The sequence below is a fragment of the Podarcis pityusensis genome (genome assembly GCF_964106645.2).
Source record: "Podarcis pityusensis genome assembly, chromosome: 1".
Taxonomy (NCBI): domain Eukaryota; kingdom Metazoa; phylum Chordata; class Lepidosauria; order Squamata; family Lacertidae; genus Podarcis; species Podarcis pityusensis.
Window position 1 is genome coordinate 69581969 of NC_138028.1, and position 24213 is coordinate 69606181.

General features: G+C 41.7%; 2 protein-coding genes across 7 annotated transcripts in view; both read right to left on the reverse strand.

Moving 5' to 3' along the window:
- Window positions 1–716: 716 nt before the first annotated feature.
- On the reverse strand, window positions 717–16532 carry WEE1 (WEE1 G2 checkpoint kinase). The gene is made up of 11 exons (XM_081013215.1): window positions 15711–16532; window positions 8213–8421; window positions 7354–7420; window positions 7054–7226; window positions 6617–6738; window positions 5190–5336; window positions 4743–4838; window positions 4563–4648; window positions 4097–4267; window positions 3860–4005; window positions 717–2255 (listed from the first exon to the last, which is right to left on the reverse strand). Exons 1-11 carry the CDS (start codon window positions 16299–16301, stop codon window positions 2105–2107), a joined length of 1959 nt encoding a protein of 652 aa, XP_080869341.1. The 5' UTR covers window positions 16302–16532; the 3' UTR covers window positions 717–2104.
- A 6706-nt stretch (window positions 16533–23238) lies between these two features.
- The window catches only part of ZNF143 (zinc finger protein 143), a 28472-nt gene continuing 27497 nt past the window's right edge, over window positions 23239–24213 (reverse strand). For all 6 annotated transcript variants that reach the window (XM_081013229.1, XM_081013234.1, XM_081013230.1 and 3 more), the window contains one exon: window positions 23239–23987. In XM_081013229.1, coding sequence (XP_080869355.1) covers window positions 23904–23987 — 84 coding nt within the window. In that variant the 3' untranslated portion in view covers window positions 23239–23903. The remainder of the gene's footprint in view (window positions 23988–24213) is intronic.

Here is a 24213-nt window from a genome sequence, read left to right on the forward strand (position 1 = left end):
CCAACGGTCCGTTTCCAGCCACAATGCAAAGTGCTGGTTACTAACTATAAAGCCCTGTGTAGCCTGCATCCAGAAGTGGAGGAGTTTGGATTTGATATCCCGCTTTATCACTACCCTAAGGAGTCTCAAAGCGTGATCTCCCTATCCGAATCTGTCTGTGAGCTAAGATCCTCAGGTGAGCATCTCCCCTCACTCATCACATCTGAAACATGGTTGGCAGTGACATGAGCTTTTTTTGTGGCTGCTCCCAGGTTAGATTTGTTCTCTTTTTGCTGGCAGGCCAAGACCCTCCTGCTTAGACAAGCCTTTGGAAACCAAGGTGTATATGATGCTGATTACTGGGCAAATGTTTAAATTGCTAGCTTTATGTGAATTATGTATTTTAATTACTGTACTTTGTCTATTTTGTAATTGATGTTTTTAAATTCTGCAAGGTACCTTGGAATCCCAACTTTGGAGAAAGGCAGTATATTAAACAAACAAACACTGAGCAACTACCACAATAAAGAGCTCATATTTATTGACAGACTGGAAAGCACTACACCCTTGTATTGCCTCAAACGTAGACAGACATGAGGATTTAGATGAACAAGCAGGAATGACCAGCTCAGTGTGTGTGTGTGTGTGTGTGCGCGCACACAAAAATATTCTTCACAGGTAGATTTATAGACCATTAATGGGATATGATACTCAAGGCTGACAAAAACATGACAATATTAATTTCAAAATGTCACTTTAATAATCTGATTCAATACTAATTAAGAACAAAGTTAAACATTCATATAGAAAACGTTGGTTTAAGCCAAAAAGCCTGTAATTGGTAACATCTATTTTGGCAATATCAGAACAGATCATTAGGAGGGCCAATTATATTAATTTTGCAACTAAAATTGAAATAGATTTTAGCTGGAGCTTCTGGTGTCTCAAACTACAGCTTTCAGTATCGTACACTATAACACTTTTATACATTCAGTTTGAAAATGGTAACAGTATACTTATGTACAAGTTCTAAAAATATGCCAACAGGTACACTGAAATATTAACACATAAAGGGAAGATGAGGTGAAGGGGAGGAATTAACTTTTGGAGAACTTTATTAGAAAGAATGACAAACAAACATTTACACTAATAATGTAATTCAAATATAAAATTGGTGCACTGACTCTGTACACAATACACTAGCTTCAGAGAATGAAGCTGCTTTCAGCAGGGCAGCTTTGATATTTTTCACATAATTTTTTTAAAAGCCCACTAACACAATGATTGTTTTAATGCTACAGTTTTACAGCAAATACGAACTAAAAATAGCAGCAGTTTCACATGGCATGTTTCCACAGGCTTTTTCCTGTGGTCTACGCAATGCCTAACAAAGTGCTCCCAGTTGAATACACAAGTAAAATTCACAATAGTTTACCTGACACCAGGTATGGTTCAGCCTGTTGGCCTTTGGCCTCTCCCCATGTCATTTTTTCCCTCCATTCCAAATAGAGTAGTTTACTCAAAAAAGCCCATTAGACTACTAGGAAAAGATCTTTCCCCTGAAATGCATTAAGAATGAGAAGCAGCAAACCACTATAGTGGTTAACTCCGGATGGTATACTATTCAGTGTAACTAAAAGGCTTGAAAGTTAGCGTCCTGGTTTCTTTAAGGAGCAGGAGGACACATAGGGTCAGATCCAGACTTGACATTCTGCAACAGAAGAGTTTCTTCCATTCACAGAAAAGCCTGATACCCATTGGAGGCTTCTGCTGGACAAAAGTAGCAATTTTCTCCAATTCCACCCACAGCTCCCACACCACCTCCCACCATTTTCTGGAGGGTCCCTATATCCTCTGAAGCAGATTTTCAGGAGCTGCAGGGAGGGAGGGTTGGTGAAAAATCACATTTGCTCCTTCCTGTGGTGAGAGACCTCAATGAGCAGAGTGCCACTCATAGGAAGCCTGGATCCTACAGTTATTTAACTGCATTTGGCAAAACTAAAATTGTAAAAGACTTCTTTATAACACCAATGACAGTGATTTAAAGAAACAGAATCCTCTTCCTCTCCTAAACTAGTCCAGGAATATCCCACAATCTTCTTGAAAGCTTTCTGGAACGGCCAATTCAATATATTGTCAGGCTAACTGAACGGTTCATTTTCTTTCCATTAAGACGAGTTGTTCTAGTCTGTGCTGTAGATCTAGTTGTCATTCGATCTGTAATTTGAGCTCGCTCTTCTGCTGCTGCTTTTGCCATTTGTGCTTTCTTAAGTTCCCTGGAAGATAGAAAAAAAGTCATTTTGCCACCAAATAACTTTCATCCAAAATCATTCTAAAGAGACAAGAACAGTAATTCAGGGTGCAAACATTTTATTGTAACTTTTTTTCTGGTCTACCAACACTATTAGCAGAATCACACAGAGCTTTCTACAAGAATACACTGCAGCAGCACTGCTGGATCAGACCAAAGGCCTATCTAGTCCAGCTTTCCATTCTAGTGTGCCCACATTTCTAAGTGGCGTACATAAAAAAATTATCATAAAACCAAACACGACCTTAAAATGCATGCTGGAGCAAGGAATTCTGATATTTTATTGATATAAAATTCATCTGCTGACCCTGGGTTCAAGTATTAAGAGGGAGAAAACTACTTCCTATCCACTTTCTCCCCACCTCTATCACATCTTTCACAATGAAAGCAGATACAAAGAATTCATTCCATTTCTCTGCAATCTCATCCTCCATTAGTACCTTTCCCCCAAGTTAACTAGGTAACAGTCATTTCCTGAACTCTGATTTTGCTTGAATGGTAGAATGTTTCAAGAGAGAGCACACATTTGATATTATGCTCTCTTCACCATCCTGTAAATATACTTATGTGTTTTCCCTTTAAAGGGAGGGAAGAGAATACCTTGCATTTTGACCTCCACTTTGTAGAACCAAAAGCTGAGACCTAGTAGCTGTATTTATTAGGCGTATTTAATACATAAAGTTCCCCTAGTCCTCGTCAAACTTCATAACGTCCACTTTTTGTTACTGGCATGTTTTGTCACCTCACAGACTAATTCTGGTCAAGTTCAATATTAATACCGTGGTGTCACCCAATAGTTTGTAACTGCATCAACTATTGCTGCGTGGATGCACAGGGACACACATATGGACACAATGCCGAGGAAGTTGCAACTAGGGTTACTAAAAATGTCCACCAGTTGAAGCTTTCAGGGCAAATATGCTGTCAAAAAAACCTCTGTTCTCCCCTTCAAAAAACCCAGTAAAAAGGTTTTCAGCAATCGTTTGCCAAGACAGGTATTCCGTCAGCACCACTGAACCACACCTTTCTGGTATAGTAATAAACTAGGGACCACATAGCTAATGTGACTTGCATATCATCTGAACACTTTGCATGGTCTCATACAAAGGGAGAATTTGCACATATCCTTCCCATTCAGAGATGTACATACTTTCTCCTCCTTGGGAACACAAAGCTCTCCCCATGGTAGATGTTACTATATGAACCTGTTTCCTTCCCCCCTGCCCCCGAGTACTTAGAAGCAGTCTTTACCAAATCAAAGTAAACACTGTAAGAACCAGAGTTTCAAGCAGGTTCCATTCAGTGTTGGTATCTTGTTAAACAATACCTAAAGCAAAAAATATGGTGTCTGCTGTACTTCAAATCACTGGTGCTACGTTCAATGTGCTTCAAGAGAAGTTGCAAAATGTTTTATTTTGTTGCTTATGTCTGGAGTTAAATTAAGAGGTTACATAATAAAGTCTAGGTTTTCTTTTTTGTAACAAGGAACAGAGTCTTCTGCCACTTGGCTCTTAATATTATTTCCTAGATTTCTGACACTGAAGTTGCCACAGTATGGATTCAACTTACTTCTGCAACAAAGAGTTTTTGAATTTTTCAGCATTCAATTCTATTCGTAGTTGCTCAGCACTTTTTCTGGCAGTAGATAACAATGCAGAATGCTTGACTAGAGCTACTGCTGAGGGTCTTTTCTCTGGATCAGGGTTTATCATAAGCTGAAAGAGGAAAGAGGTGAAAATTAAGGCTGACCACCCTTCCCTTAAAGAACATGTAGCATGATGCCAGGAACACAGATCACCTTCTTACCTTCAGTAACTCTAATAGCTCTTGACAAAGGACTTGTGGAATTCTAGGAAGTTTTCCTTGTCGAATTTCATGCCAGTGATCCCCATTGGCTGGCAGTGGTTCGGCACCAGCAGCACACACCACAGTTAATGCAAGAGCAAAAATATCTGCTTTTGGCAAGTAATTGTAGTTCTGCAAAGGAAATAAAAGTTTACAAAATCCCACCAGAACAATATATCAAGGCATAGATCCTAAGTTTTCACTTTGTTCATGCTTTTACTATGTTCGTTTAAGTCACTATGCGTTCACCTTGCTGGAAAGAAGTGACTATTAATAAAGAGTTCTGCTTTCAGAAGGGGCCCTCCTGTGAATGTAACTCTCCTTCAATGAAGGGAGGATCCTTCCATTCATAATCAGAGGACCCAAACCCTAGTCATCAGTAAGATACAATTAATTATTTAACTCCCATTAGCAAAACACTGTTTACCTCTTGTAAAACTTCATTGGCCAGGAAACGACTATCTCCTTCTTCTACTTGTGGACTAGATATTCTAGTTACATGACCAAGGTCACCTACATTAAAGAAGAATGGGAAGAAGGGTTATTTTCTCAAAAGCAAAAACAAATAAAAGGTTGCACAGGAAAATGTAACTCCATGCTCCCCTACCTATTTTGAAAACAACCCTGCTAGATGTCCATTCATCATCATCGCCTTCTTCAGATATAGTAGTTGGAATTGAAGTCCTAGATATGAAGATATTACCTGCCAAGGAATAAAAATAGACATTCGTCAAAATATAATCTAGTTTCAGAATTTGCACCATCTGCTGGCTTCTTTGAATAATTAACCCAACAGCCTTCTGGGAAAGAAGCCAAATTTCAGGACAGCCAGCAAACAAGCATAATCTAACAAAAAAAACACAGATCCAAAATAAACTGAACAGCAGTTGGCCAGCTGTATGTTTCAGAACTGATTTCTTTCATTGTTTTCTGTATTCAGAATGAAAAAGTTTCCGTTACTAAGGTGTGGTTCACTGGTTATTTTACTACCACATATTCAATCATCTCTAAAAACACTTTCAATGCAGGAAATACCAGATCTCTGAATACTTACTGGGCTTTATATCCATGTGCACCAAGGACATTGAATGGATATACTTTAAACCACGGGCAACTTGTAGAAGCAAATCTTTTAATTCTGGTTCACTGAAATAGCGCATACTTCTATAGTTTTCGCTTATAGCATCAGCTAAACTTCCACCTAGAAGCAAAATTAAATAATGTAAAAGTAGAAAATTCATTTTCTTGTAGGCCAGAGGTAGCCAAGGTGGTGCCCTCAGGACATTTTGGACTCTCATCAGGCCCAGCCAGCACATCTAATGGTATAGAATGATGGGAGCTATAGTCTTGCAACATTTGGAGGGCACCATATTGCTACCTTGGTTCTAAGGCCAATGCATGCTGTGTTTAACAATACTTAGCATTTGTATAACACTTTTAAAGTGCTCAAAGCACTTAATATGTATTACCTAGATGTAGTTCTTGCAACAATAATGTAAGGCACATATAGCCAACATGGTATCTTCCAGATGTTGTTGGGTTACAAATTCCATCAACCCCAGCCACTGTGGCCAATGATGACAGGAATTGTAGTCCCAAAAACATCTGGAAGGCACTGCATTGTCAAGGAGCTAGTAGGCTGTAGGGGTTCTATCCAATTCCCTGGGCCACATGTTCAAGAGGTCTAGTCTAGGGTTAAGGGACAATAACAGACAAAAGAAAAGAGACTCTAAAAAAGATACACGAGTAAAGCTATATAAGTACAACCACATATTAAGCAAACCTGATTATTTATATTTTTGTTCTGAAATATTCTAGACTGGGTATTGAATTTTTTCTTGGAACGAAGATCCCCAATTTATGACTCAGGAAGCAAGTCTAGTTAATCAGCTGAAATGTTTGTAAGAACATTCACTTCCTGCCTATTTAAGAAGCTCACAAATTATTTGAATTTTGTTGTATCATAAATTGTCTAAAATTCATCTGATCTTTTACTTCTACTTGCTTTATCCTAACTGTAACCACATGTGTTTGACATTAATATAAAATGCTACTGATTCAGAGACTAAGATGAACAGAGCACTGCTTGTACAAACTAGGCTCCAATCCCCACTTCTGCCTCTTGCACACACCACAAAAGCCAGTTCTTAAAAGGTGAATGACTCTCCAGAACAGTGTGTGATGGGGCATGGGGGGCTTCAGCAGGATGGAGCAATCAAGAAAATTTGCTAGGTTGTCTTCTACAAGCACAAATGCCTTTCTGCTCATGTAAGACATACCTGGCTGGGTCCAAGCCAATGGCTGCAATCCTGTACCCCATTACACATGCTTAAATTCCATTGAAAGAAAAAGGACTTTGTTGGCAAATAAGTCAGCAGATCTCCCTCCCCTTTCCCAGACAAGTTTAGCATCTTACTACAACTATGTTCCCTTAATAACCAGAATTCATAGTAAGGTAAATTCAATAGGAGCTTTACTTACCATTACAATACTCATTCTGTATAAGCATATGATCATCTTCTGCCCAAGCAGAGAAATATCTGACTACATGTGAATGCTGTCCCAAAACTGCATGAGCATAGACTTCTCTAAGAGCATTTTGCCTGTGGTATTAAAACAAATTAAATAAAGCTTGAAACTGGTTTAAGGAAGCAAGCATAGAATGCTGGTCACATTACAAGAGCAGTTAAGTTTTTTGAGTTGGAAGAGGTATGAACTATGGCATAGGGGTGCTGTGTTTGTTATGTACAGGTGAATGAATGATAGTTTTGCAACTATAAACATTTCAGTATTGTAGCTGCAAAGACAATACGTGAACAAATCCTTACATGCCTTGATGGGATTATTTTAAAAATGAGTATGTGCAGAGGAGTGAAATACAAGGACATAGGATAGTTTACATTTAATTTTTTACTCACTCATCAATTGAGCCAGCCAAGGGTTTCTTAGAACGCTTTATTGCATAGATGCAACCATCAAGCCTTTTCACACATTTGAATACTGAACCAAATTCTCCAGATCCAATCTTTTCCAATTCATGAAATTCTGTTGCATATCGTGATTTCATATTACTTTCTGTTATGCTGATCCGCTAAAAGGATTGAGACAAACAAGTTTGAGAAAAAGGGCTTCTTAAAAGGTTAATCCTATGGATTTCAATGGAACTTTAAAAATGCTTACTTAGGAATAAATGGGGATTGTTTTTTATTTTTATTTACCTTGGCAGGTCTCGTAGTTTCATCTTCAGGCTCTCCATCACTTGCTTCCATATCTTCACCATAGGAGCTGTGACACAAACAATAAGTAAAATAAATGCTATGAAACCTTCACTTTCATCAATAAGTTACATCGATAAGTTACATTTTACTTTCCAAGCAATTTAATCAAATTCATGAACTGTGCAAAGCCATAGCTACCAGACCACTTCCAGACATCTTTTTTCACCCATGCCAATAGTAGGGACAATGTAGAAGAGGGTGGGTGCACAAAAAGTCATGAGGGAAGCTGTGCTGCATTGAGGTGATGTGACAGAACGATTGTTTGAATAGATTATGTCAACTAATATTGTGCCGTGCCAACATCTCACCGCAGTAAGATGTGTGTTTGTGTCAAATGCAGGGAAGAGAGACTGCTAGGAGTCAGACTCCTAAAAAAAGGGAAGCAGAACAGGTACGTAAAAGGTTACGTTTAGGCTCAAATTAGACCTCATGCTAAAGGTGAAGCTGTCAGAATTTACCCATGTTTCCCTGGGCCCCACTGTAGCAACAACTAAATGTGTAGAATGGAGATGAAGAAACTGAATATAACATCAGCAGAGAAAGAGCTATATTTGCAGCCCATGTTTAGCAATCTCTAGTTTCACCTCAAGATTTACAAACTAATATCTCACAATGTTAGGCAATGTTACAAGTTCTGCTGTACAATTTTAACCACTTGTGTTCTTAAAGCCTCCCTAATTCTATATCCAATTATTCACTTGAAAATAAGGATAGTTAAGTACAATCCCTTCATTGACAGGATTGCTATCAAAAGTTTATTTCTTAAGCAGTCTATCAATGACCAGCTCTAGACACTTACTCATTCCAGTGTGTTCTCTTTCTCCTACGACACTGCCCAACTGATGACTGAAGGAAGAGAGAGTCTGGAGTGAAGGGATTAATGTTCACGTGAGGTGCTTGCCCCACATCAGATTCCTGTTTTACTAGTTTTCCAACATTCATAAAGAGAGAGCCACCTCGGAGTTTAGCTGAACTTGATCCCATTCCTTCAGCTCTACAAAGTAAACTCTGAAAAATAAAGGAAACGAGTAAATTAACAGTTCTGTTCCATGTTGACTTAACAAGTTAATTATTATTTGGAATTTAAACGAATGAATAATCTTTCCAAATATAACATTTGTGCTTCCCCTATGGCAAATTACTATGGCATAAATGGGTTTCCTATTCATTGCTTCATATGTAAAATCTAACTGATTTTGGTTATCAGAGCAATGAGCAAAGCAGAACTAAACACACACACACACACACACACACCTCGCCTCACCTGCAGGCTTCCTAAGTTCTATTAGACATATTGTTTAATCAGTTTTTATCTTGTTGTTCCTCCCAAAAGAGCCCAGAGTAGAAAACATATTAGTATCATTTAAAGCATGCTAACAACACCTAAAAACTATCACATTCTCTCAGCTAATGATATGGACATAAATGGAAGTTGTCTCCACCCAGCTTTTCAGTGACCTCTGTTTTTAGCCACAACTCACCCTCACCCCCAGAAGCTTTCTGAAGTGTTTGGGGAGATGCCAAAGGAGGAAAGAGTCATCTTCTGGCAATCCCCTTCTAGTGGAACTTCTTGGGATCCAAGGCAATAATTGGTGTGAAACGCTTTAAATCAACAGCATTTCTGAATCAAGAGTTTCTTTGTTAATAGAAGAGAAAAATAGTTCTGGCAAACAAACATCTCTCTCCCACCCTTTCTTTAAATCACAGCTGGTGTTATAGGCATGCCACAGAATGCAACACAAGGTGTTGATCAGATAATACAACTATTAGTTCATAAAATCTTCACCTGGATGAAGAGCAAGACCTGATCACCTCCTAAATATAGAAGGCTAACTAAAGATGCTTCTGTCCAGCTCTTGCCATTACACACTTAGTTATACATTGAAGTTGTCTACTTAAAATCAGCAGAACAGATGTACAACTCCAACCAGTAAAACACTGTAAGCTACACATTGTTGGCTTTGACCAGTTATTGACAGAAGGAATTGCTACAGTTTTTAGATAACAGCAATGTGCAAGACTAGTTGTCCATGCTTACTTTCATCTTGCAGTCAAGAACATGTACATATCAACCCATGTTAATCAAATCTGCTAACTAGGTGAAAGAATTAGGAGTAACTATTAGTATTATTAAAATCTGTATACTGCCTTTGAGCTGTAGATCCCAGAGTGGTTCACAACATAAAATCACAATATGAAAACCACAAAACACATAGTAAAAAGTAAGAACAAACTAATAATCTCCTCTCCCACAACACATTTAAAAGAGCATCAGATGTTAATCAGCCAAAGGCCTGATTGAAGAGGAATGTTTCACCTAGCAGCTGAAGGTGTATAATGAAGGCACCAGGTGAACTTCCCTGGGGAGAGCATTCCACAAGCAGGGAATAACAGCAGAAAAGGCCCGTTCTCGTATTGCCACCCTCAAGACCTCTCATGGAGGCACACAATAAGGGCCTCAGAGGATGACCTCAGGGTTCGGGTAGGTTCATATGGAAAGAGGTGGTCCTTGAAGTATTGCAGTCCTGAGCCATTTAAGGTTTTATAGGTCAAAACCAGCACTTGAAATTGGGCCCAGAAACTAATTGGCAGCCAGTGCAGTCGGGCCAGGATTGGTATAATATGCTCAAACTGTCTTTCTCCAGTAAGCAACCTGGCTGCCGAATTCTGCACCAGCTGAAGTTTCTGAACCATCTTCAGAGGGAGCTCTGTGTACAACGTGTTGCTGTAATTTAACCTAGAGATTACAAGAGCATAGACAGCAGTAGTTAGGCAATCCCTGTGCAAGTAGGGGCACAGCTGAGCCACCAGTCAAAGCTGATGGAAGGCACTTCACACCACTAAGGCCACCTGAGCCTCAAGTCACAGAAATGCAACCACAAGTACCAAGCTATGTACCCGGCCGCTCAGAGAGAGTGTAACCCCATCAAGAGCAGGCAACCTCCCATCCATCCTGTTTAGGACAGCCCACTAACAATTCCTCAGTCTTATCTGATCTAGTCCATTACAGAGGCAAGACAATGGTCCAGCACATCCACTGCCACACCTGCAGATGTAAAGGAACAGAACTGTGTGTCATCAGCATATTGCTGACAACATACTCCGAAGCTCTAGAGGACCCCACTTAGTAGTTCCAAATATATGTGAAAATACACTGAAGGCTCCATGGGGCTGAAAAATACTCCCCAAGCATCATCCCCTGGAAATGTCCACCCAAGTAGGACTGGAACCACAGCAAAGTGGTGCCACCCACCCACTATTAGGACTGCAAGCGTTAATCAATGAACTGGTAAATTTGACAATAAATAAATGGGAGTCTAGAAAGTCATACCTGAGTCCTGTTGATGTAGATGTCCTTTATCCTTCTTACCTCATTCAAGTTTACTAAAAATCACACAACTAAGAGATGACTTTTCTTTCCAGTTTGTAGTCAGAGCCAACAGTTTGCCATACACTGTGGAAGCTATTACAACTTTTGCTCAACCACAGGCAACAGAAGAACTCAACTGACACCATATACAGCAATACAGTACTGAAGTATCTTGACCTTTTTATTTTTTTGATCCATTATGACTCTCATGCCATATTCTAAACCAAAAGAAAGCAGACCCAAATCCCCCTCATACATACAAATAAACCGCCACCGTGCCACCAATCACCAAACTTTCAGTATTATACTTGGCCACTGACCGGTTGCTTTGATATAGTTTCAAAACTCTGATAAAAGCCAGGTTCTCAGAACATAAATGGTTTCATTTAGGCCCACACTGGCAACAGCAAATATTAAACATTGCTGAAATTGTGAAAACATACTTCTTTTTGTCTGGTTGAGGGTGAAAAAGAATCACCAATAGAAATTAGCAGTATAGCATTTTAAAATAATAGTAATACATAAGAAAACTGTGCTCTCTGTAAGATGTATTTGAAATATAATATGCATAGTGCTCATAGAGCAGTGGTGTCCAAACTTTTTTCAAAGAGGACCAGATTTGATGAAGTGAAGGGCCGTGAGGGCTGACCAAAGTTACAGTGGACACTCGGGGTTACGAACGTAACCCGAAGCGTTCGCAACCTGCAGCGGCACATCTGCGCATGCGCGGGTTGTGATTCAGCGCTTCTGTGCATAGTGCAATTTAGCGCTTCTGCGCATGCACGACCACTGAAACCCAGAAGAAGCCTGTTCTGGTACTTCCAGGTTTTGGTGGGTCCGTAACGCGAAAAAAACGCAACCTGAAGAGCGTCTGTAACCCGAGGTATGACTGTATTGACCTTTTTTGAGGATTGAAGTTGTTGAGCATTTTTTAGGATTTTGAGTTTTTGAGCTTTTTTTATGGTTGATCTTGTTGAGCTTTTTCAGGGTTTTACCCCAGAAAATAAACTGAATTAAACTGACCAGTGGGCCAGATTAGGCCCCCAAAACAGACTTTGGATATACCTGGCACAGAGGCTACTTAAAATAAAATGGGGATGAAAATTATATAGTTATTCACTGCCAAGTTCATATTGTATTATTAACCAGAAAGTGTAATCCCATCTACCATGCAGTTAAATCTAATAAACAAAGAAATACCAGCTCCTTCAAAGGAGAGAAGGTGGTAACCAATTTAGTCATTGTAATAGAACTTCCCTTCACTCTCAAACATAACCAAGAGAACATAACATTAATCGGTTAGATCCAAAGTTTTCATGCCATATATACAGAGTTGGCTCTTCAGCTAGCCCATAGTAGCATGTGTGGTGAGGTCAATATCCCCTCCAAACACTAGTACTGCCACTGATTACTTGGACTGGGCTTAGTAGCAGGGATGTCAGGGCCTCATGGGCACATCAGTGGGAGTGTCAGTTTAGGCCTCAACCTTGCTATCACTTTATCCCATCTATTATCAATAAATTATGACACTCCCTTCACCAGACAGTCCTAGGATGGGCTAAAATTAAAAATTCAGAATTAAAAACTGTTAAAACAAATAGTCACAAGAATATGGTGGTTGCTAAAAACACATTTTTCATGTGTCAAATGCCTAAGAAGTGCATCTTCAGCCTGCGCCCAAAGCTGTAGTGTGAAGGTGCCAGATGTACCACTGCAGGGAGGGAATTCCACAATTTAGGGGCTGCCACAGAGAATGCCCTCTCCAAGGCCATCTTCATCCCCCCCCCCCGATATACACAAACAAACAAATACAAACTTCTGAGGACAGCAGAACTACCAGAAGGGCTTCCTCCAAGGTGGTGTGTAGGAAAGGAAGCAGCCTTTCAAATATTTGGGGCCTAAATTGTTTAGGGCTTTAAGCACTTTAAATATGTGTGTGACCACCTTGAATTAATCCCAGAAACAAACTGGGAGTCAATGATAGGCAGCAGCAATGGTGGTGGCAGGAGGGTGGCTCCCTGGTTCCACCCCATGCTGCTAAGACAATTACTACTTACTTGCATCCTGATTCTAAAGTTAGAAAACCCAGATTCCCTCAAAGCCAAAATATTTTTGGAGACACAATAAATTCAGCTTCACGTATGAAATTTTATTTATCTACAATACTGGCATTCTGCTCATCCAGTGCATTGATTGGCAACACTCAAGAGCAATTTTACGAAGTTTCTTTTTTTAAAAAAAATCTTACCAAAAACCCAATCATCTCCTACATCCCAACCAGACACCAAAACATGAATAATAACCTCTCCATGATCTTAGGGAATAAACATAATGGCACAGAAGGGAAAAGCCCTGTGTTCCATGGGCTGCACCATTTAGGGTTTTAAACTTAGAATCATAGCATTGTAGAGTTGGAAGGGACCCTGTGGAGCATCTAGTCCAGCCCCTGCAATGCAGGGGCAACTAATTTGAGTGCTCTAATATCTTCTTTTGGAGCAACTTAAGTTGTTTTTCCCATGACATTCCATTGTATGTAACAGACCTTGCACACATTTCTCTTGAAACAGAAGCCCCTTGTGTTTTCAGTGTTCCTCAGTGCTTAGCTCTGGAGCATACAGAACAATTCCAACTCATTGGTGTTCTTCTCCAGAGTGACCTAGGAGCCGATCCTCAGTGGCTGACTCACCTCCTTTCTTTCCCTATGGCTCCAATCAGCACAAAGGGTGAGGAGACTCCTCCTCAGTGGCTAAAAAGCTCCTCTTTCATACTGATTCAAGAGCTCTATGAAGCGGAAGACAGAGACTCCACTGCAGAGATAACAACAGGTATTCAACACCACCGCCAACCAAAATCCCTGGACCACAACAACTTAATTACCAACACTTTGAATTGTGTGTAGAAATGGACTGAAAACAACTGCAGCTGTTTTAAGATAAGCATGCATGAGAACTTAGTAGCATCCTTACTTCTCATTATGGATCAATTTAAATGTCAAGAGCAAAGAAAGCACTGTGTAGAGCACAGTGCAATAACTTAAACTGGAAGCAACTAAGAAATTTGTCGCCATGCCCAGGTCATGGATGTGAACATCCTGCAAGTTTATCTGGCAAAGTGCTATATAGCACTCTCTTTTTTACTTATTATATTACTATTCCATCCTTTTATTCAAGAAGCTTAGTCACTGAAGCTGCAATTCTATGGCCATTTACCAGGGAATAGTTAAGTTACTGGAACGCACTTCCAAGTACACATGTACAGTATTATGTTTTTTCTATTTATATGCCTCGCTGTATATATTATACTCAAATTAGTTCAATGCAAAACATTGTCTCACTTTATCTTCACAGTAATTCAGTTGAGTAGCTTGCCCAAAGGCATCAGGTGAGCTTCATACTTGAGGCAAAGATTTGAACAGAGAACTCACTGGCCTACAATTCACCCACTATAACAAAGACAGTTATGAGACAACATTTAACAAAATGTATGCATGTATCAGTAAAACAAGCAGATGGCCTTCCAATTCATTCAGTTATCCAATACTTCTATTCCTCTCAAGATTCTTTTACATGGACAATAATGGTATAATAATAATATTTATTATTATATATTATTACATTCCATGAAAACGTTTAAAATTTAAAGCTGGAGTTTAAAAAAAACTAGTGAAAAAGTTTTCTTCCCTCTCTCAACTGTTACAAAAGCAGTTTGATTTCATGATATAAAGGGGAGTGTTTTTAAACTGCTCTTCTGAATGTAAACATTTCAATTTCACTAAGCAAACTGGAAGGACAGTCTCAGGGCTCAGAAGTGTCCAGAGTAGCTTTCTTGTGGGGGAACAAACAGCTGCGGCAAACTGGCCCTGCATCTTGCAAGGTGGGTAAAAACTATTTTAGGCACAATTTGTAGTTCAGTTACATAATCTTAACGGACAATCTGTGGGCAGGGCTTACCAAAGTTGCCAATATTTCTGTAACAGGCAAGCTAGCTTGTTATGTAATAAGCACAATGTACAGGCTTGGAACTGGAAAAAATTATTCAAGTATTTGGCACCAACTTATGAAGTGTAGCTGAATGGAATTTATGTTTAAAAGGCTCTCCAACCAATGAAATCAAGCAGCAGCCATTGTTTAGTTGGGAGTATTCTGCACTTTACAATGCTGGCTGCTGTTAAAAGGGCAATCCACATGTAAACAGTGCAAAAAAGGGGAAAATACACAGATACACCAACATCTTGCCTCTGTTTATTGACGATAACCTGCTTCACCAGCTGCATTTGGTATATACCTAGATACCAAGGCAGCCGCTGAAATTTCATGGGGGCACACCACACTTTCAAAGCACTGGCCTTCACCTGCCAAGTATGGTTTGCATTTGCCAACAGTCTCTCATTACAACTTTCAACATGTTTTGGAGAACGGTCTGATGGCAGCTCTTAATTTTAAACGAGCGAAAAGGCTGCATGGGCGGACCATACGGATTCACTTCTCTCTAAGTTGCCAGTTCGGGGGGGGGGGGGGGACCGACAAAGGCGAAAGGGGCGTGGCACCTATTCCTCAGAGCACCGCTAGTTGCATTGTCTTCCCTTTCCCCCGAAAATAACATTTTTGCTCTGATCAACCCAAAACGGTCTGCAACAAGCTTCAGAAAATAAAAAAGCGAGGCAGCCTCTAACGCCTGTTTCACGGAGTACATACTACGCGGGGTGGTCGGCCAAGGGAGCCGCCCGGAGATCTATCGAGCGCCCACGTGCTCAGACGGAAGCGAGCCAAGCGGCGGCAGCGACTGAATGGAAACTCCCCGGCAGAGCCGACACGCCGGTGGGGCAGGCTAGCCTCTCCCCCCCCCCCAAAGCCCCGCACTCGCCACTGAGCCTCCGGACCCCCCCCCCCTGCAATTGTCCTCCGCCCGTCCTTCCCCCTCCTCTCACCTTCGGCGTGTGCGGGGTGTCGAAGAGGCGCAGTTTGCGGAAAGTCTTGTGGGGCGGGGTGTCGGGATACTCGGGCAGCGCAGAAACGGGACCCTGGTGGCCCCGGCACGGCAGCACCCGGGAGCGCGGCGGCGACGGTCGGCCGCAGCAGCGCCGGGGTCCTTTCAGCGGCGGCGAGCCAGCCATGAAGTAGGCTCCGGGCGATTTCACGGGGGACGAGGAGCCGAAGCCCTCCTCTTCCCACGAGTCTCCCTCGTCGCCCGGCAGCGCGGGAGGCGCCAGTTCCATCGCCACCTCCTCGGGCGAGCGCGGCGGCGGCGGCTCCCTGCGCCGAGCCGGGGTATGGCTCACGGAAAGCGGGGAGTCGGCCTCCTGGAAAGCCGAGTCTTCCCCGGTGCTGTTGCCGCTGCCGCCTTCCTCCTCCTCCTCCTCTTCGTAGCAGTCTTCCTCCTCCTCCTCTTCCTCCTCGCAGTCGCTCCCGCCGCCCGAAAAAAGCAGCTTCTGCCGGATCGGGGCCGCTGCCCGACGCGCCGCCAGGCGCCGCGGCCCCGCGACCGGCTGCTGTTGCGGCTGCAGACTCAGGAAACTCATGGCCGAGATCCGCGGGAGGCCTTCCCTTGTTCAGACGGGACGCTGACAGGAGTAAACCACGCCTCCCTCCTCCTCCCTGCGCTGAAATGCCCGTTCACACGACGCGCGACCCGTGCCTCGCCTGCGCGCTCCTCCACGAAGCTCGGGCTCTTGCCACAGCAGCAGCACACTCGCCCGTTCGGACTCCGCGGCTTTCCCGCGACCGTTAGTCACGTGCCAGGTCACGCCAGCCAATCACGCACGCCCCCTTCGTTTGAAAACATGGGAGGCGGGAGGCGGGGCTGTGCGTGGTGGCGTCAGACGGCAATTTGGCGCGAATTCGGGGTTGGGAGCAGGAGGGGCGGGCGTATTCTAATACCGTTCTTATTCTGCAGCGGCTCGAGCTCTGGGGGGACGTTAGCTGCGCGTGCAGCAGGGCCAGCGTTTGAACTGGAGCTCGTGCAAGTCCAGAGGAGGAGGAGGAGGGGCAGCAAGGGGGCTTCCCCAGGGTGGGGATGGAGTCAGGAGGGGCAGCAGCGCCGGCCCGTGCGCGACGTGACTCACTCTGACTCTGCAATTCTCGCCGTCTGCATTTGGCCGAAACTGGCTTGCTGCTGATGTAACTGTGTGTCAGCAACAGCCACCCGCTGGAGGGTCCCTTTTACCCACGGCCTGATAAACTGGTTTAGCAGTGAGCCCGAGGCTGTGATCTATAAATCATCCTGACAGTTTAAAGGCTGCAATTCTAGCCAGGGGACACCTCCAATGCGAGAAGCGGCGCGCGGCCCGGTCTAAATCGGTTTGGCCGCAGCTTCGCCGGGTCTGAATAACATGTGGCTCAATCGTCTGCTGCTCTTCAAAATTATCTGCTTGTGTACCCAAAGAGGAAGCACCGTGTGGGATAAAGAGGCTAGCTTTCTCCGGGCGTCGCAGCCTCGCTCACCGCAAAGCTCATTCAAGGCCCTCTGGGCAACTTTGCATCAGTAAAAGCAAAATTGCTGGCGCCAACAGTTAAAAATATTCGGGGGGGGGCCGCGGGTTAGCTGTGGTTACATTAGATTCCAGAGGCCCCCTGGTACATGTATCCTCCGAAGGAGGTTCCCCTCAGAGGCGAGCGTACGCGCTGGGATTTTTAAATGGCTTCCCCAGTTAAAAGGAAACAACTCGCAGCCACCAAGAGAAGCAGGAGCATCGCCCGGCCTGCGCAGACAAGAATTCCCTGCGGCCAAACACTTCCACTGTGAAGGGAGGAGCAGAGCCGCCTCTCTCTCCCAGCAGCAGGGTGGTGGTGGTTGCGGTACAGAAAGATGGCCTTTGAGGAGGAAGAAATAAAAAGGAGACTGGCTTTTCTTCGAAAAGGAGCAGGGCATTTGAGTGTGAATTTCATCAAGCGTGTCATCTTTCAGGACACGTTAAAGAGAGGGAAAGAGAAACTACCGGTACTTGCAACACTGTCTTTTGATGACTCCGGTGTCTTCTCCAAAGACACGCCCAAATGGGTTTAAATCTAAACATGGCTAATTTCCAAAAGGAGCACCTCACCCTTGCTGCAATCCCAGCTGAATAATTAGACACCTAATGTATATGCCTCGTACCTACTGCTATTTTTCTATAAATGGTGGAACTCGCCACGAACACCTCTCTTGTTCTCTTATAATAGCAATGGCACCCGCCTGAGAGGTGCCCAAACTGAGTTTTGACTGAAAAAAGCCCTGCTCCTACCACTGAATCACACTTCAGCATCTTGGGCTTCAGCCCTAGGCACATTTAGCAGAGAGTAGGCCCCAACGCACAGCCACAAAGTATTTTATAATCACACAAGGACCACGGTTGAAATCCCCATTCAGCCAGGAAACATGGTCACCTTGTGACAAGTTACCATCTCTCAGCCTAAACAGCCTCACAGGGTTGTTTATATGGTAGGAAACAACTATAATTATCATGTTAACCTTGTCGGAAACATGAGATTTAAAAGCGGGTGGTGGTGTAGTCTAAACCACTGAGCCTCTTGGATTTGCTGATTAGGTTGGCAGTTTGAATCTGTGCGACTGGGTGAGCTCCCATTGCTCTGTCCCAGCTTCTGCCAACCTAGCAGTTCGAAAGCACACTGGTGCAAGTAGATAAATAGGTACTGCTGCAGCGGTAAGGTAAATGCCGTTTCCATGCTTCTGTCATGGTGTTCTGTTGCGCCAGAAGCAGTTTAGTCATGCTGGGCGCAAGACCTGGAAAGCTGTCTGTGGACAAACACTGGCAAAAGTCTGTTGCCTTCTTGACTCCTTGTTCTCAACCAATATATAGGAATGATGTGCAGCCTACACATGCTTCCTCAGGCATAAGTCCCATAGAGTTCAATACAGGCTTGCTCCAAGTATATATGCATTGTGGCTTTATAGAAAGCCAATACATGCACAGTGTAATAATTGTTCTGCCCTCTTTTTGATCCTTTCTAATGTCTCTATCAGTAGGTACTGCACTATTTGTTTATGGAAGACAATCTTACTTAGCTACGAGTGATTGCCAAAGAAGAAGAATAATTTTAAGACAGCACCTGCACATAATGGTTTTGGGCTGTTCATATTTTGTAGGCTTCATCTATAAGAAACATCAACTTGCTTACCGGTATATTAAAATAGGTGGGAGACTGGATGGAGAGCTGGCAGTGAGTGAGGGATGTGAGTTAACCTGGCTTTTGAGTGTGAGGTGAAATGTTGAGGAGCTCCGGTTGTGGTGAGAGTATGAATGCAGCTCACAAATGTGATTGGTGGGTATTTGGTGATTGTGCCATTTCAAATGTAACATTCTGCTTGGAGCACTAACCAACCTTGTTTCACAAACAGATTGTGAACAAACAAAAAAGGGCACATTACACTAAACATTACAGATAGATACAAGTAATGTTATGACTGATAAGCTCTCATGGGCTAATTTGACCTTGGTGCTCTTAATTATCTGTTCGTTATCCTGGTCAGTCTTTGCTGAATTGATAGCAATGTTTGCACCTGCCTTTTATTTAACCAAAGCTAATCATTTCAGCAATGTTGTGTATCCAACAACTACTCTCCTAACTTGAGGAAACTGTAACGATGCATTTAGGACCTTTAGTCTGGAAAAACATCCAGGACTAGGAATGGAAGAATCTGACATTTTTTGTTCTTTCAATTTCTCATTCCTTCCATCTTAAATTAAGTTCTCCACATTTCTGCAGCAATCTGCAGATTAAAAAAACAACAACCATCATTAAAATTTGTCAGCATTTTACTGTGAATTCCACTCTTGGTGTCACTCCTGGTTTGGAAAGCACTGGGTTTCATACATCTAAAAACACTAGTGGCCTTCCTCCTAACCATTAAAGAAGCAAGGAAGATGTAGCATCTCTTGGGTAGGCAATTTCAATTTGATGCCTATGCCACACAAACTTTATCCTCTGAACCAGTCCTGCTCTTTGGGAAGTCATTTATCAGGCATAACTGAGTGAGATGCAAGTTTTTACACTCTACCTGCTATTTGGGGACAATGTTTGTTACACTGCAAATTCAATACAGCTTTGCAGTATTTGCAATTATAGCTCAGTTTGGTCAAGAGACCTTGGTTTCTTCTGAGTCTCCTACTACACCAGGCAATCCAATATGCCTACTCACCTTGCCAAGCTCTACCTTTGTCCTCTACAAATGGTTGCAATAAGGTGTTCAGACAAACATATATTCAGTGCAACACTGCTGGAAAGATACATTGGCAGATATTTAAACAGACCCCCCCCCCCTAGACTGGAGTTAAAATTGTTACTGATCCAGCAAAAGTTAGTGTTCAGGATCTATGGGATGGCTCTCAGATTAGACTAGAAATAACATGTAGGTGTCATGGGTTGCATTTTTTAAGTACAGAAAGTATTGGTTTAAAGTGCAGAGTTCTATTCCGTTGATTCAATAAGGTTCTGAAACTTTCTCTCTGTGATAGAAGCTGGAGGTTTCTAGCTGACAAGTCAAGTTTCTCTTCTGCCTGGTAAGCAAAAGGTTCCTAATGTTTGGGTTATTCCTTCAGAGAAGCTGAGTCAAGTTGATTCAAACTAGTCCTTTTATCTCTTTCTCCCAAGGTCATGCTTCCTATAATAATAGGCCTGAAGGAGGCTGGTTTGACTTTCTCTTTCCTTCTTGGTTCTCTCTACTTTGTTCCTGTGTGGTGATCTGTACATAGTATGCTGAAGTGCCTAAGTTTTTAGTCTTATTGTTAAGTTTAAGTTAAGGTTTTGCTGCAACTGGATTATTAATGACTATGCCAATCCTGAAGAGTTGGATTTGTGACTGTTATGCTATTTACCTTCAGTAAATAATTACTGGATGAAGCTGGTTGGTTGTGTATGGTTTATTTTTTGGAATCCTGCATTGTGCTTACTCTGCTAACTAACGTTGAGGTTTGCTCTGGATTGTTATGCAGCAAAACCACGACAGTAGGCATTCAATGTACTGATGCTGAAAGGCAGATAGGTGTAGGTTTTTTGGTACGTGTGGTATGGAACTGCCTGATGACAGTCCTCTCATCAGATTTGCATTTAACTCAGTTTACAAATATCCACATACTGTAGAACTATACTCCTGCTGCCTTAGACATGCCAGATGGAAATAATGTTGGCCATTATGAAAGCTCTAGAGTCAGACTTGTCTTGCAGCTCTGGAAAGTACATCAGTGGACTAGTAACTTGACAGCTGCATTCACCTTTGAATGTACAGTATGACTTATCACAGACAGCAATACATGGATATTAATTTGGTCAATCTGTCCAGATACATGACAAAATAAAGGAAAATACCCTCTTTCTTCTTTCATTAGTCAGTGTTTTTCCTGCTTACGCAACAACAAAAGATAATAAAAATTACTAAATACAGGTATATTTTAAATACCACCAAGTTGTAAATTCAACACTTTTCCCAGATATGAATAGGATTGCACTGTAAACTACTTACAGCAAATTCTCTGCCTTTACTCAGCAAGACAATCCTATTGAATTCAATTTGCCTTATTACAGGTAAGAATATATGACTGCAGCTGTAGTGTTCCATTTTGCTGCTTAAAGATTATTTTTATTTTTCTCAGACATCACAGCCTTCAATCCCTGACATCCTCACCACTGGCAAAATTGTCTCTTAAAATTTAGTATTTGCTCCTGTGGGTGCGTGTTCATGTGCAACAGCCCATAATCTTACAAAGTCAATATTGATATTCTCCCAACAGGAGGGAATGCTGACCTTTAACGATAACAAAGGCTATGGTTATAATCTTTTGACTTCTTTCTCAGCACTATATTGATTATAGTGCTTTCCCATATAAACATTACACAGATCCTAGAGGACTTTGTAAGGAACCTAGAAAAATCAGATAACGTAAGTAATCTTCATTGACTACTCACATATTTCTTCTCAGCAGAACTGTAACAAGAGAAGTCTAGATTACTCCATGCTCTAGAGAGTCCCATTTGTATCTCCTTGCCCTAAATTATTATTGTAGAGGCAGAGATCTCTTTGGAACATTCATACCCCCAAAGAACACTTGTCACATAGTCAGCAGTGTGATGTTTACACAACCAGAACCACAACAGTCACATTCCTTTGGGAGTAATCTGGTTTTTTGGGGGGGGGGGCTGTTGTCAGTTGTATACTACTATGCTCTTATCTTGGTCTCTGGCACCACCCAAATTAAGGATTTCTTTTGGGGAGGGACCATAGAACAGTGATACAGCACATGTCAAGGTTCAATCTCTTGGCTCTCCAGTTAAAAAGGATCAGGTAGGTGATGGGATAAACCTCTGCCCGAGACCCTGAACAGCAGCTACTTGTCAGAGTTCACAGAACTGGGACTGGGTTACATGGGCTAATAGAGCTTTTATAAGGCAGCTTTATGTACTATTCTGCCTTCAGTGAATTTTATGTATGTCCAGCTTGTTGCCCTTAATAAGCCTCCCAGCAATGGATATCTACAATCTGAGAAGTCTAATTCATTCCAAACTAAACATGTGACATTACTACATGGGAGGAAGGCACCAAAGTAACTTTTGCTTTGCAAATTATATCACTAATAGGCATATAGTGGCATAGCCTGTATCTGGTCCTTCCCTGCTTCTTGGGATATTCCTGCTGCTTTATTACACCAATATTCTGCTAGTGCATTTTTACACTTGGCTTTTTTAAACAAAGTGGACCCAAAGTGTGCTGCCTAAGGGAACTAGCAATAGATCTTTCCTTCCTACTCTGCCATTGTCTAGTTAAACTGCCCACTAATCTTGTGTATTGACTGAGCAACTCACACAATCAGGTACTTGATCAGTGACATGTAAGTTAATTCTCAGATGGTTTGAAAAGTATACACATCTTATGAAAGACAGCAGGAGGTAGAAGGGCTTGCACCTTTGGATATCCTGCTCCAGAAGCAATTGTTTGCAAAATGTAGTACATAACCAGTAATTGCTCCACCACAGCTGTTATATCTTACTTACACCACATTTAAAGTTTAAACAGAAGTTTGGACTAGTTAATTCTGGCAGTAAAGAAAGAACTATTTCATGCTGTTATTTTAATTAGGTTAGTACATAATCTTGTTACACTTCTATCGTAAGTGGAATTTGATTTACAGAACAAGTGGGATCTGCAAAAAAATGTTGCAGTGTAGAGTGCTCCTGTTCAGGTTACCAGTCAGCTGTTCCCATAATAATCCCTCCCATCCTTGTTTTATGTTTCACTCCCCAATAATCAGTCAGAAGTCTGTGGCCACAGAGCATGCTTTCTTCACTGAGCTGTTTTGATTATTTACCACCAAAGGGTTTATTCCTTAAATATTTTTATAAACCTGCCGATACCTCTTCCTCCTGTGTGTGAATGGTGCCATTTTGGCAATATATAGATCCACATTTGGAGAACTGAGTTCAAAATTAGTAAACAGGATAATGATGATAGGGGAAAATGCAGAAACATTAGATTTACATCCCTTTAATACTGAACAACAAAGCTTCTCTTTGTACATAATCCAATCCAAATGTATTATAATTAGCACTTCCAGCATGAACAGTCTTTATTTACAATCTGTGAGTTGGGATGGGAAAGCTAAAGAAGATGAATCTTCAGATTGTGTATGAAACACACTTCAAAATGTATTATTTACAAAGGTCTCAAAATTCAGAACTCTTCTGTATGTGAGAAACATTTAAAATTGTTCCACTTCCAAATGATTTTTGAAATGATTACTGTTGTTACAGCTTAACCTCATGAAATCTTCAGCAATGCCTTCATTGTTTTTGAGTGACTTCAAAACTCATCCCAGTATTTTTATAGTAGCTGCTGCTTCCCTGTAATCTGGTTTGAAATCTGATGTAAGTATAAGCAAGAAAATTTAACATAAAATCCTAATTCTGTTGTCCTGGGCAGAGAAAGAGTCTAAGAGGTGGACATCATATATTCCCAAGGTTCATGTACAGAGACATTATACACATGAAATGTTCTTCACTCTTGCATAAGATGTGTGCAGAGTATTAGTAAGCAAGAATATGTCAAACTTTTTATAGATTTCAGCTGGCATGGACCTTTGTTGATTGAAAATAAAATGTAAATAAGTCTATTGTTCCTTTAGCCATATTAGGAGTTAATCATCCATTCCTGGTGTTTCACCTTGTTGTATTCTGGAAGCTATTCTAATGGCTTCTTCCAAAGATTGCTGCTCTCCAAGCTGAAATAAACAAAATGTTGTACTGAAATACATTTTCTGCTGCAAATTAAAAACATATTTTTTTAAAAAACTATACTGTGTGAGCTAGTTTTCTGTGGGGAAGTAGTGCATGCAGCTAAATTGAGCAGGTTTTAACCTCTGCTCATCAGCTCAGCAGGATTCAATGTAAATCTCTCCCTGAAAAACAGGGCGGGGGTTGCAATGAAACCCCAGGCTAAAACAGATT

Bases quoted from the DNA above. Each gene is read 5' to 3' on its own strand.
- WEE1 (XM_081013215.1), bottom strand. From the start codon at position 16,301: ATGAGTTTCCTGAGTCTGCAGCCGCAACAGCAGCCGGTCGCGGGGCCG. The intron at 7,227-7,353 runs GTAAATAAAAAT...CAATCCTTTTAG, and splicing joins AAACTACGAGACCTGCCAAG to CGGATCAGCATAACAGAAAG. The intron at 5,337-6,616 runs GTAAGTAAAGCT...TTTTGCTTCTAG, and splicing joins ACAGAATGAGTATTGTAATG to GTGGAAGTTTAGCTGATGCT.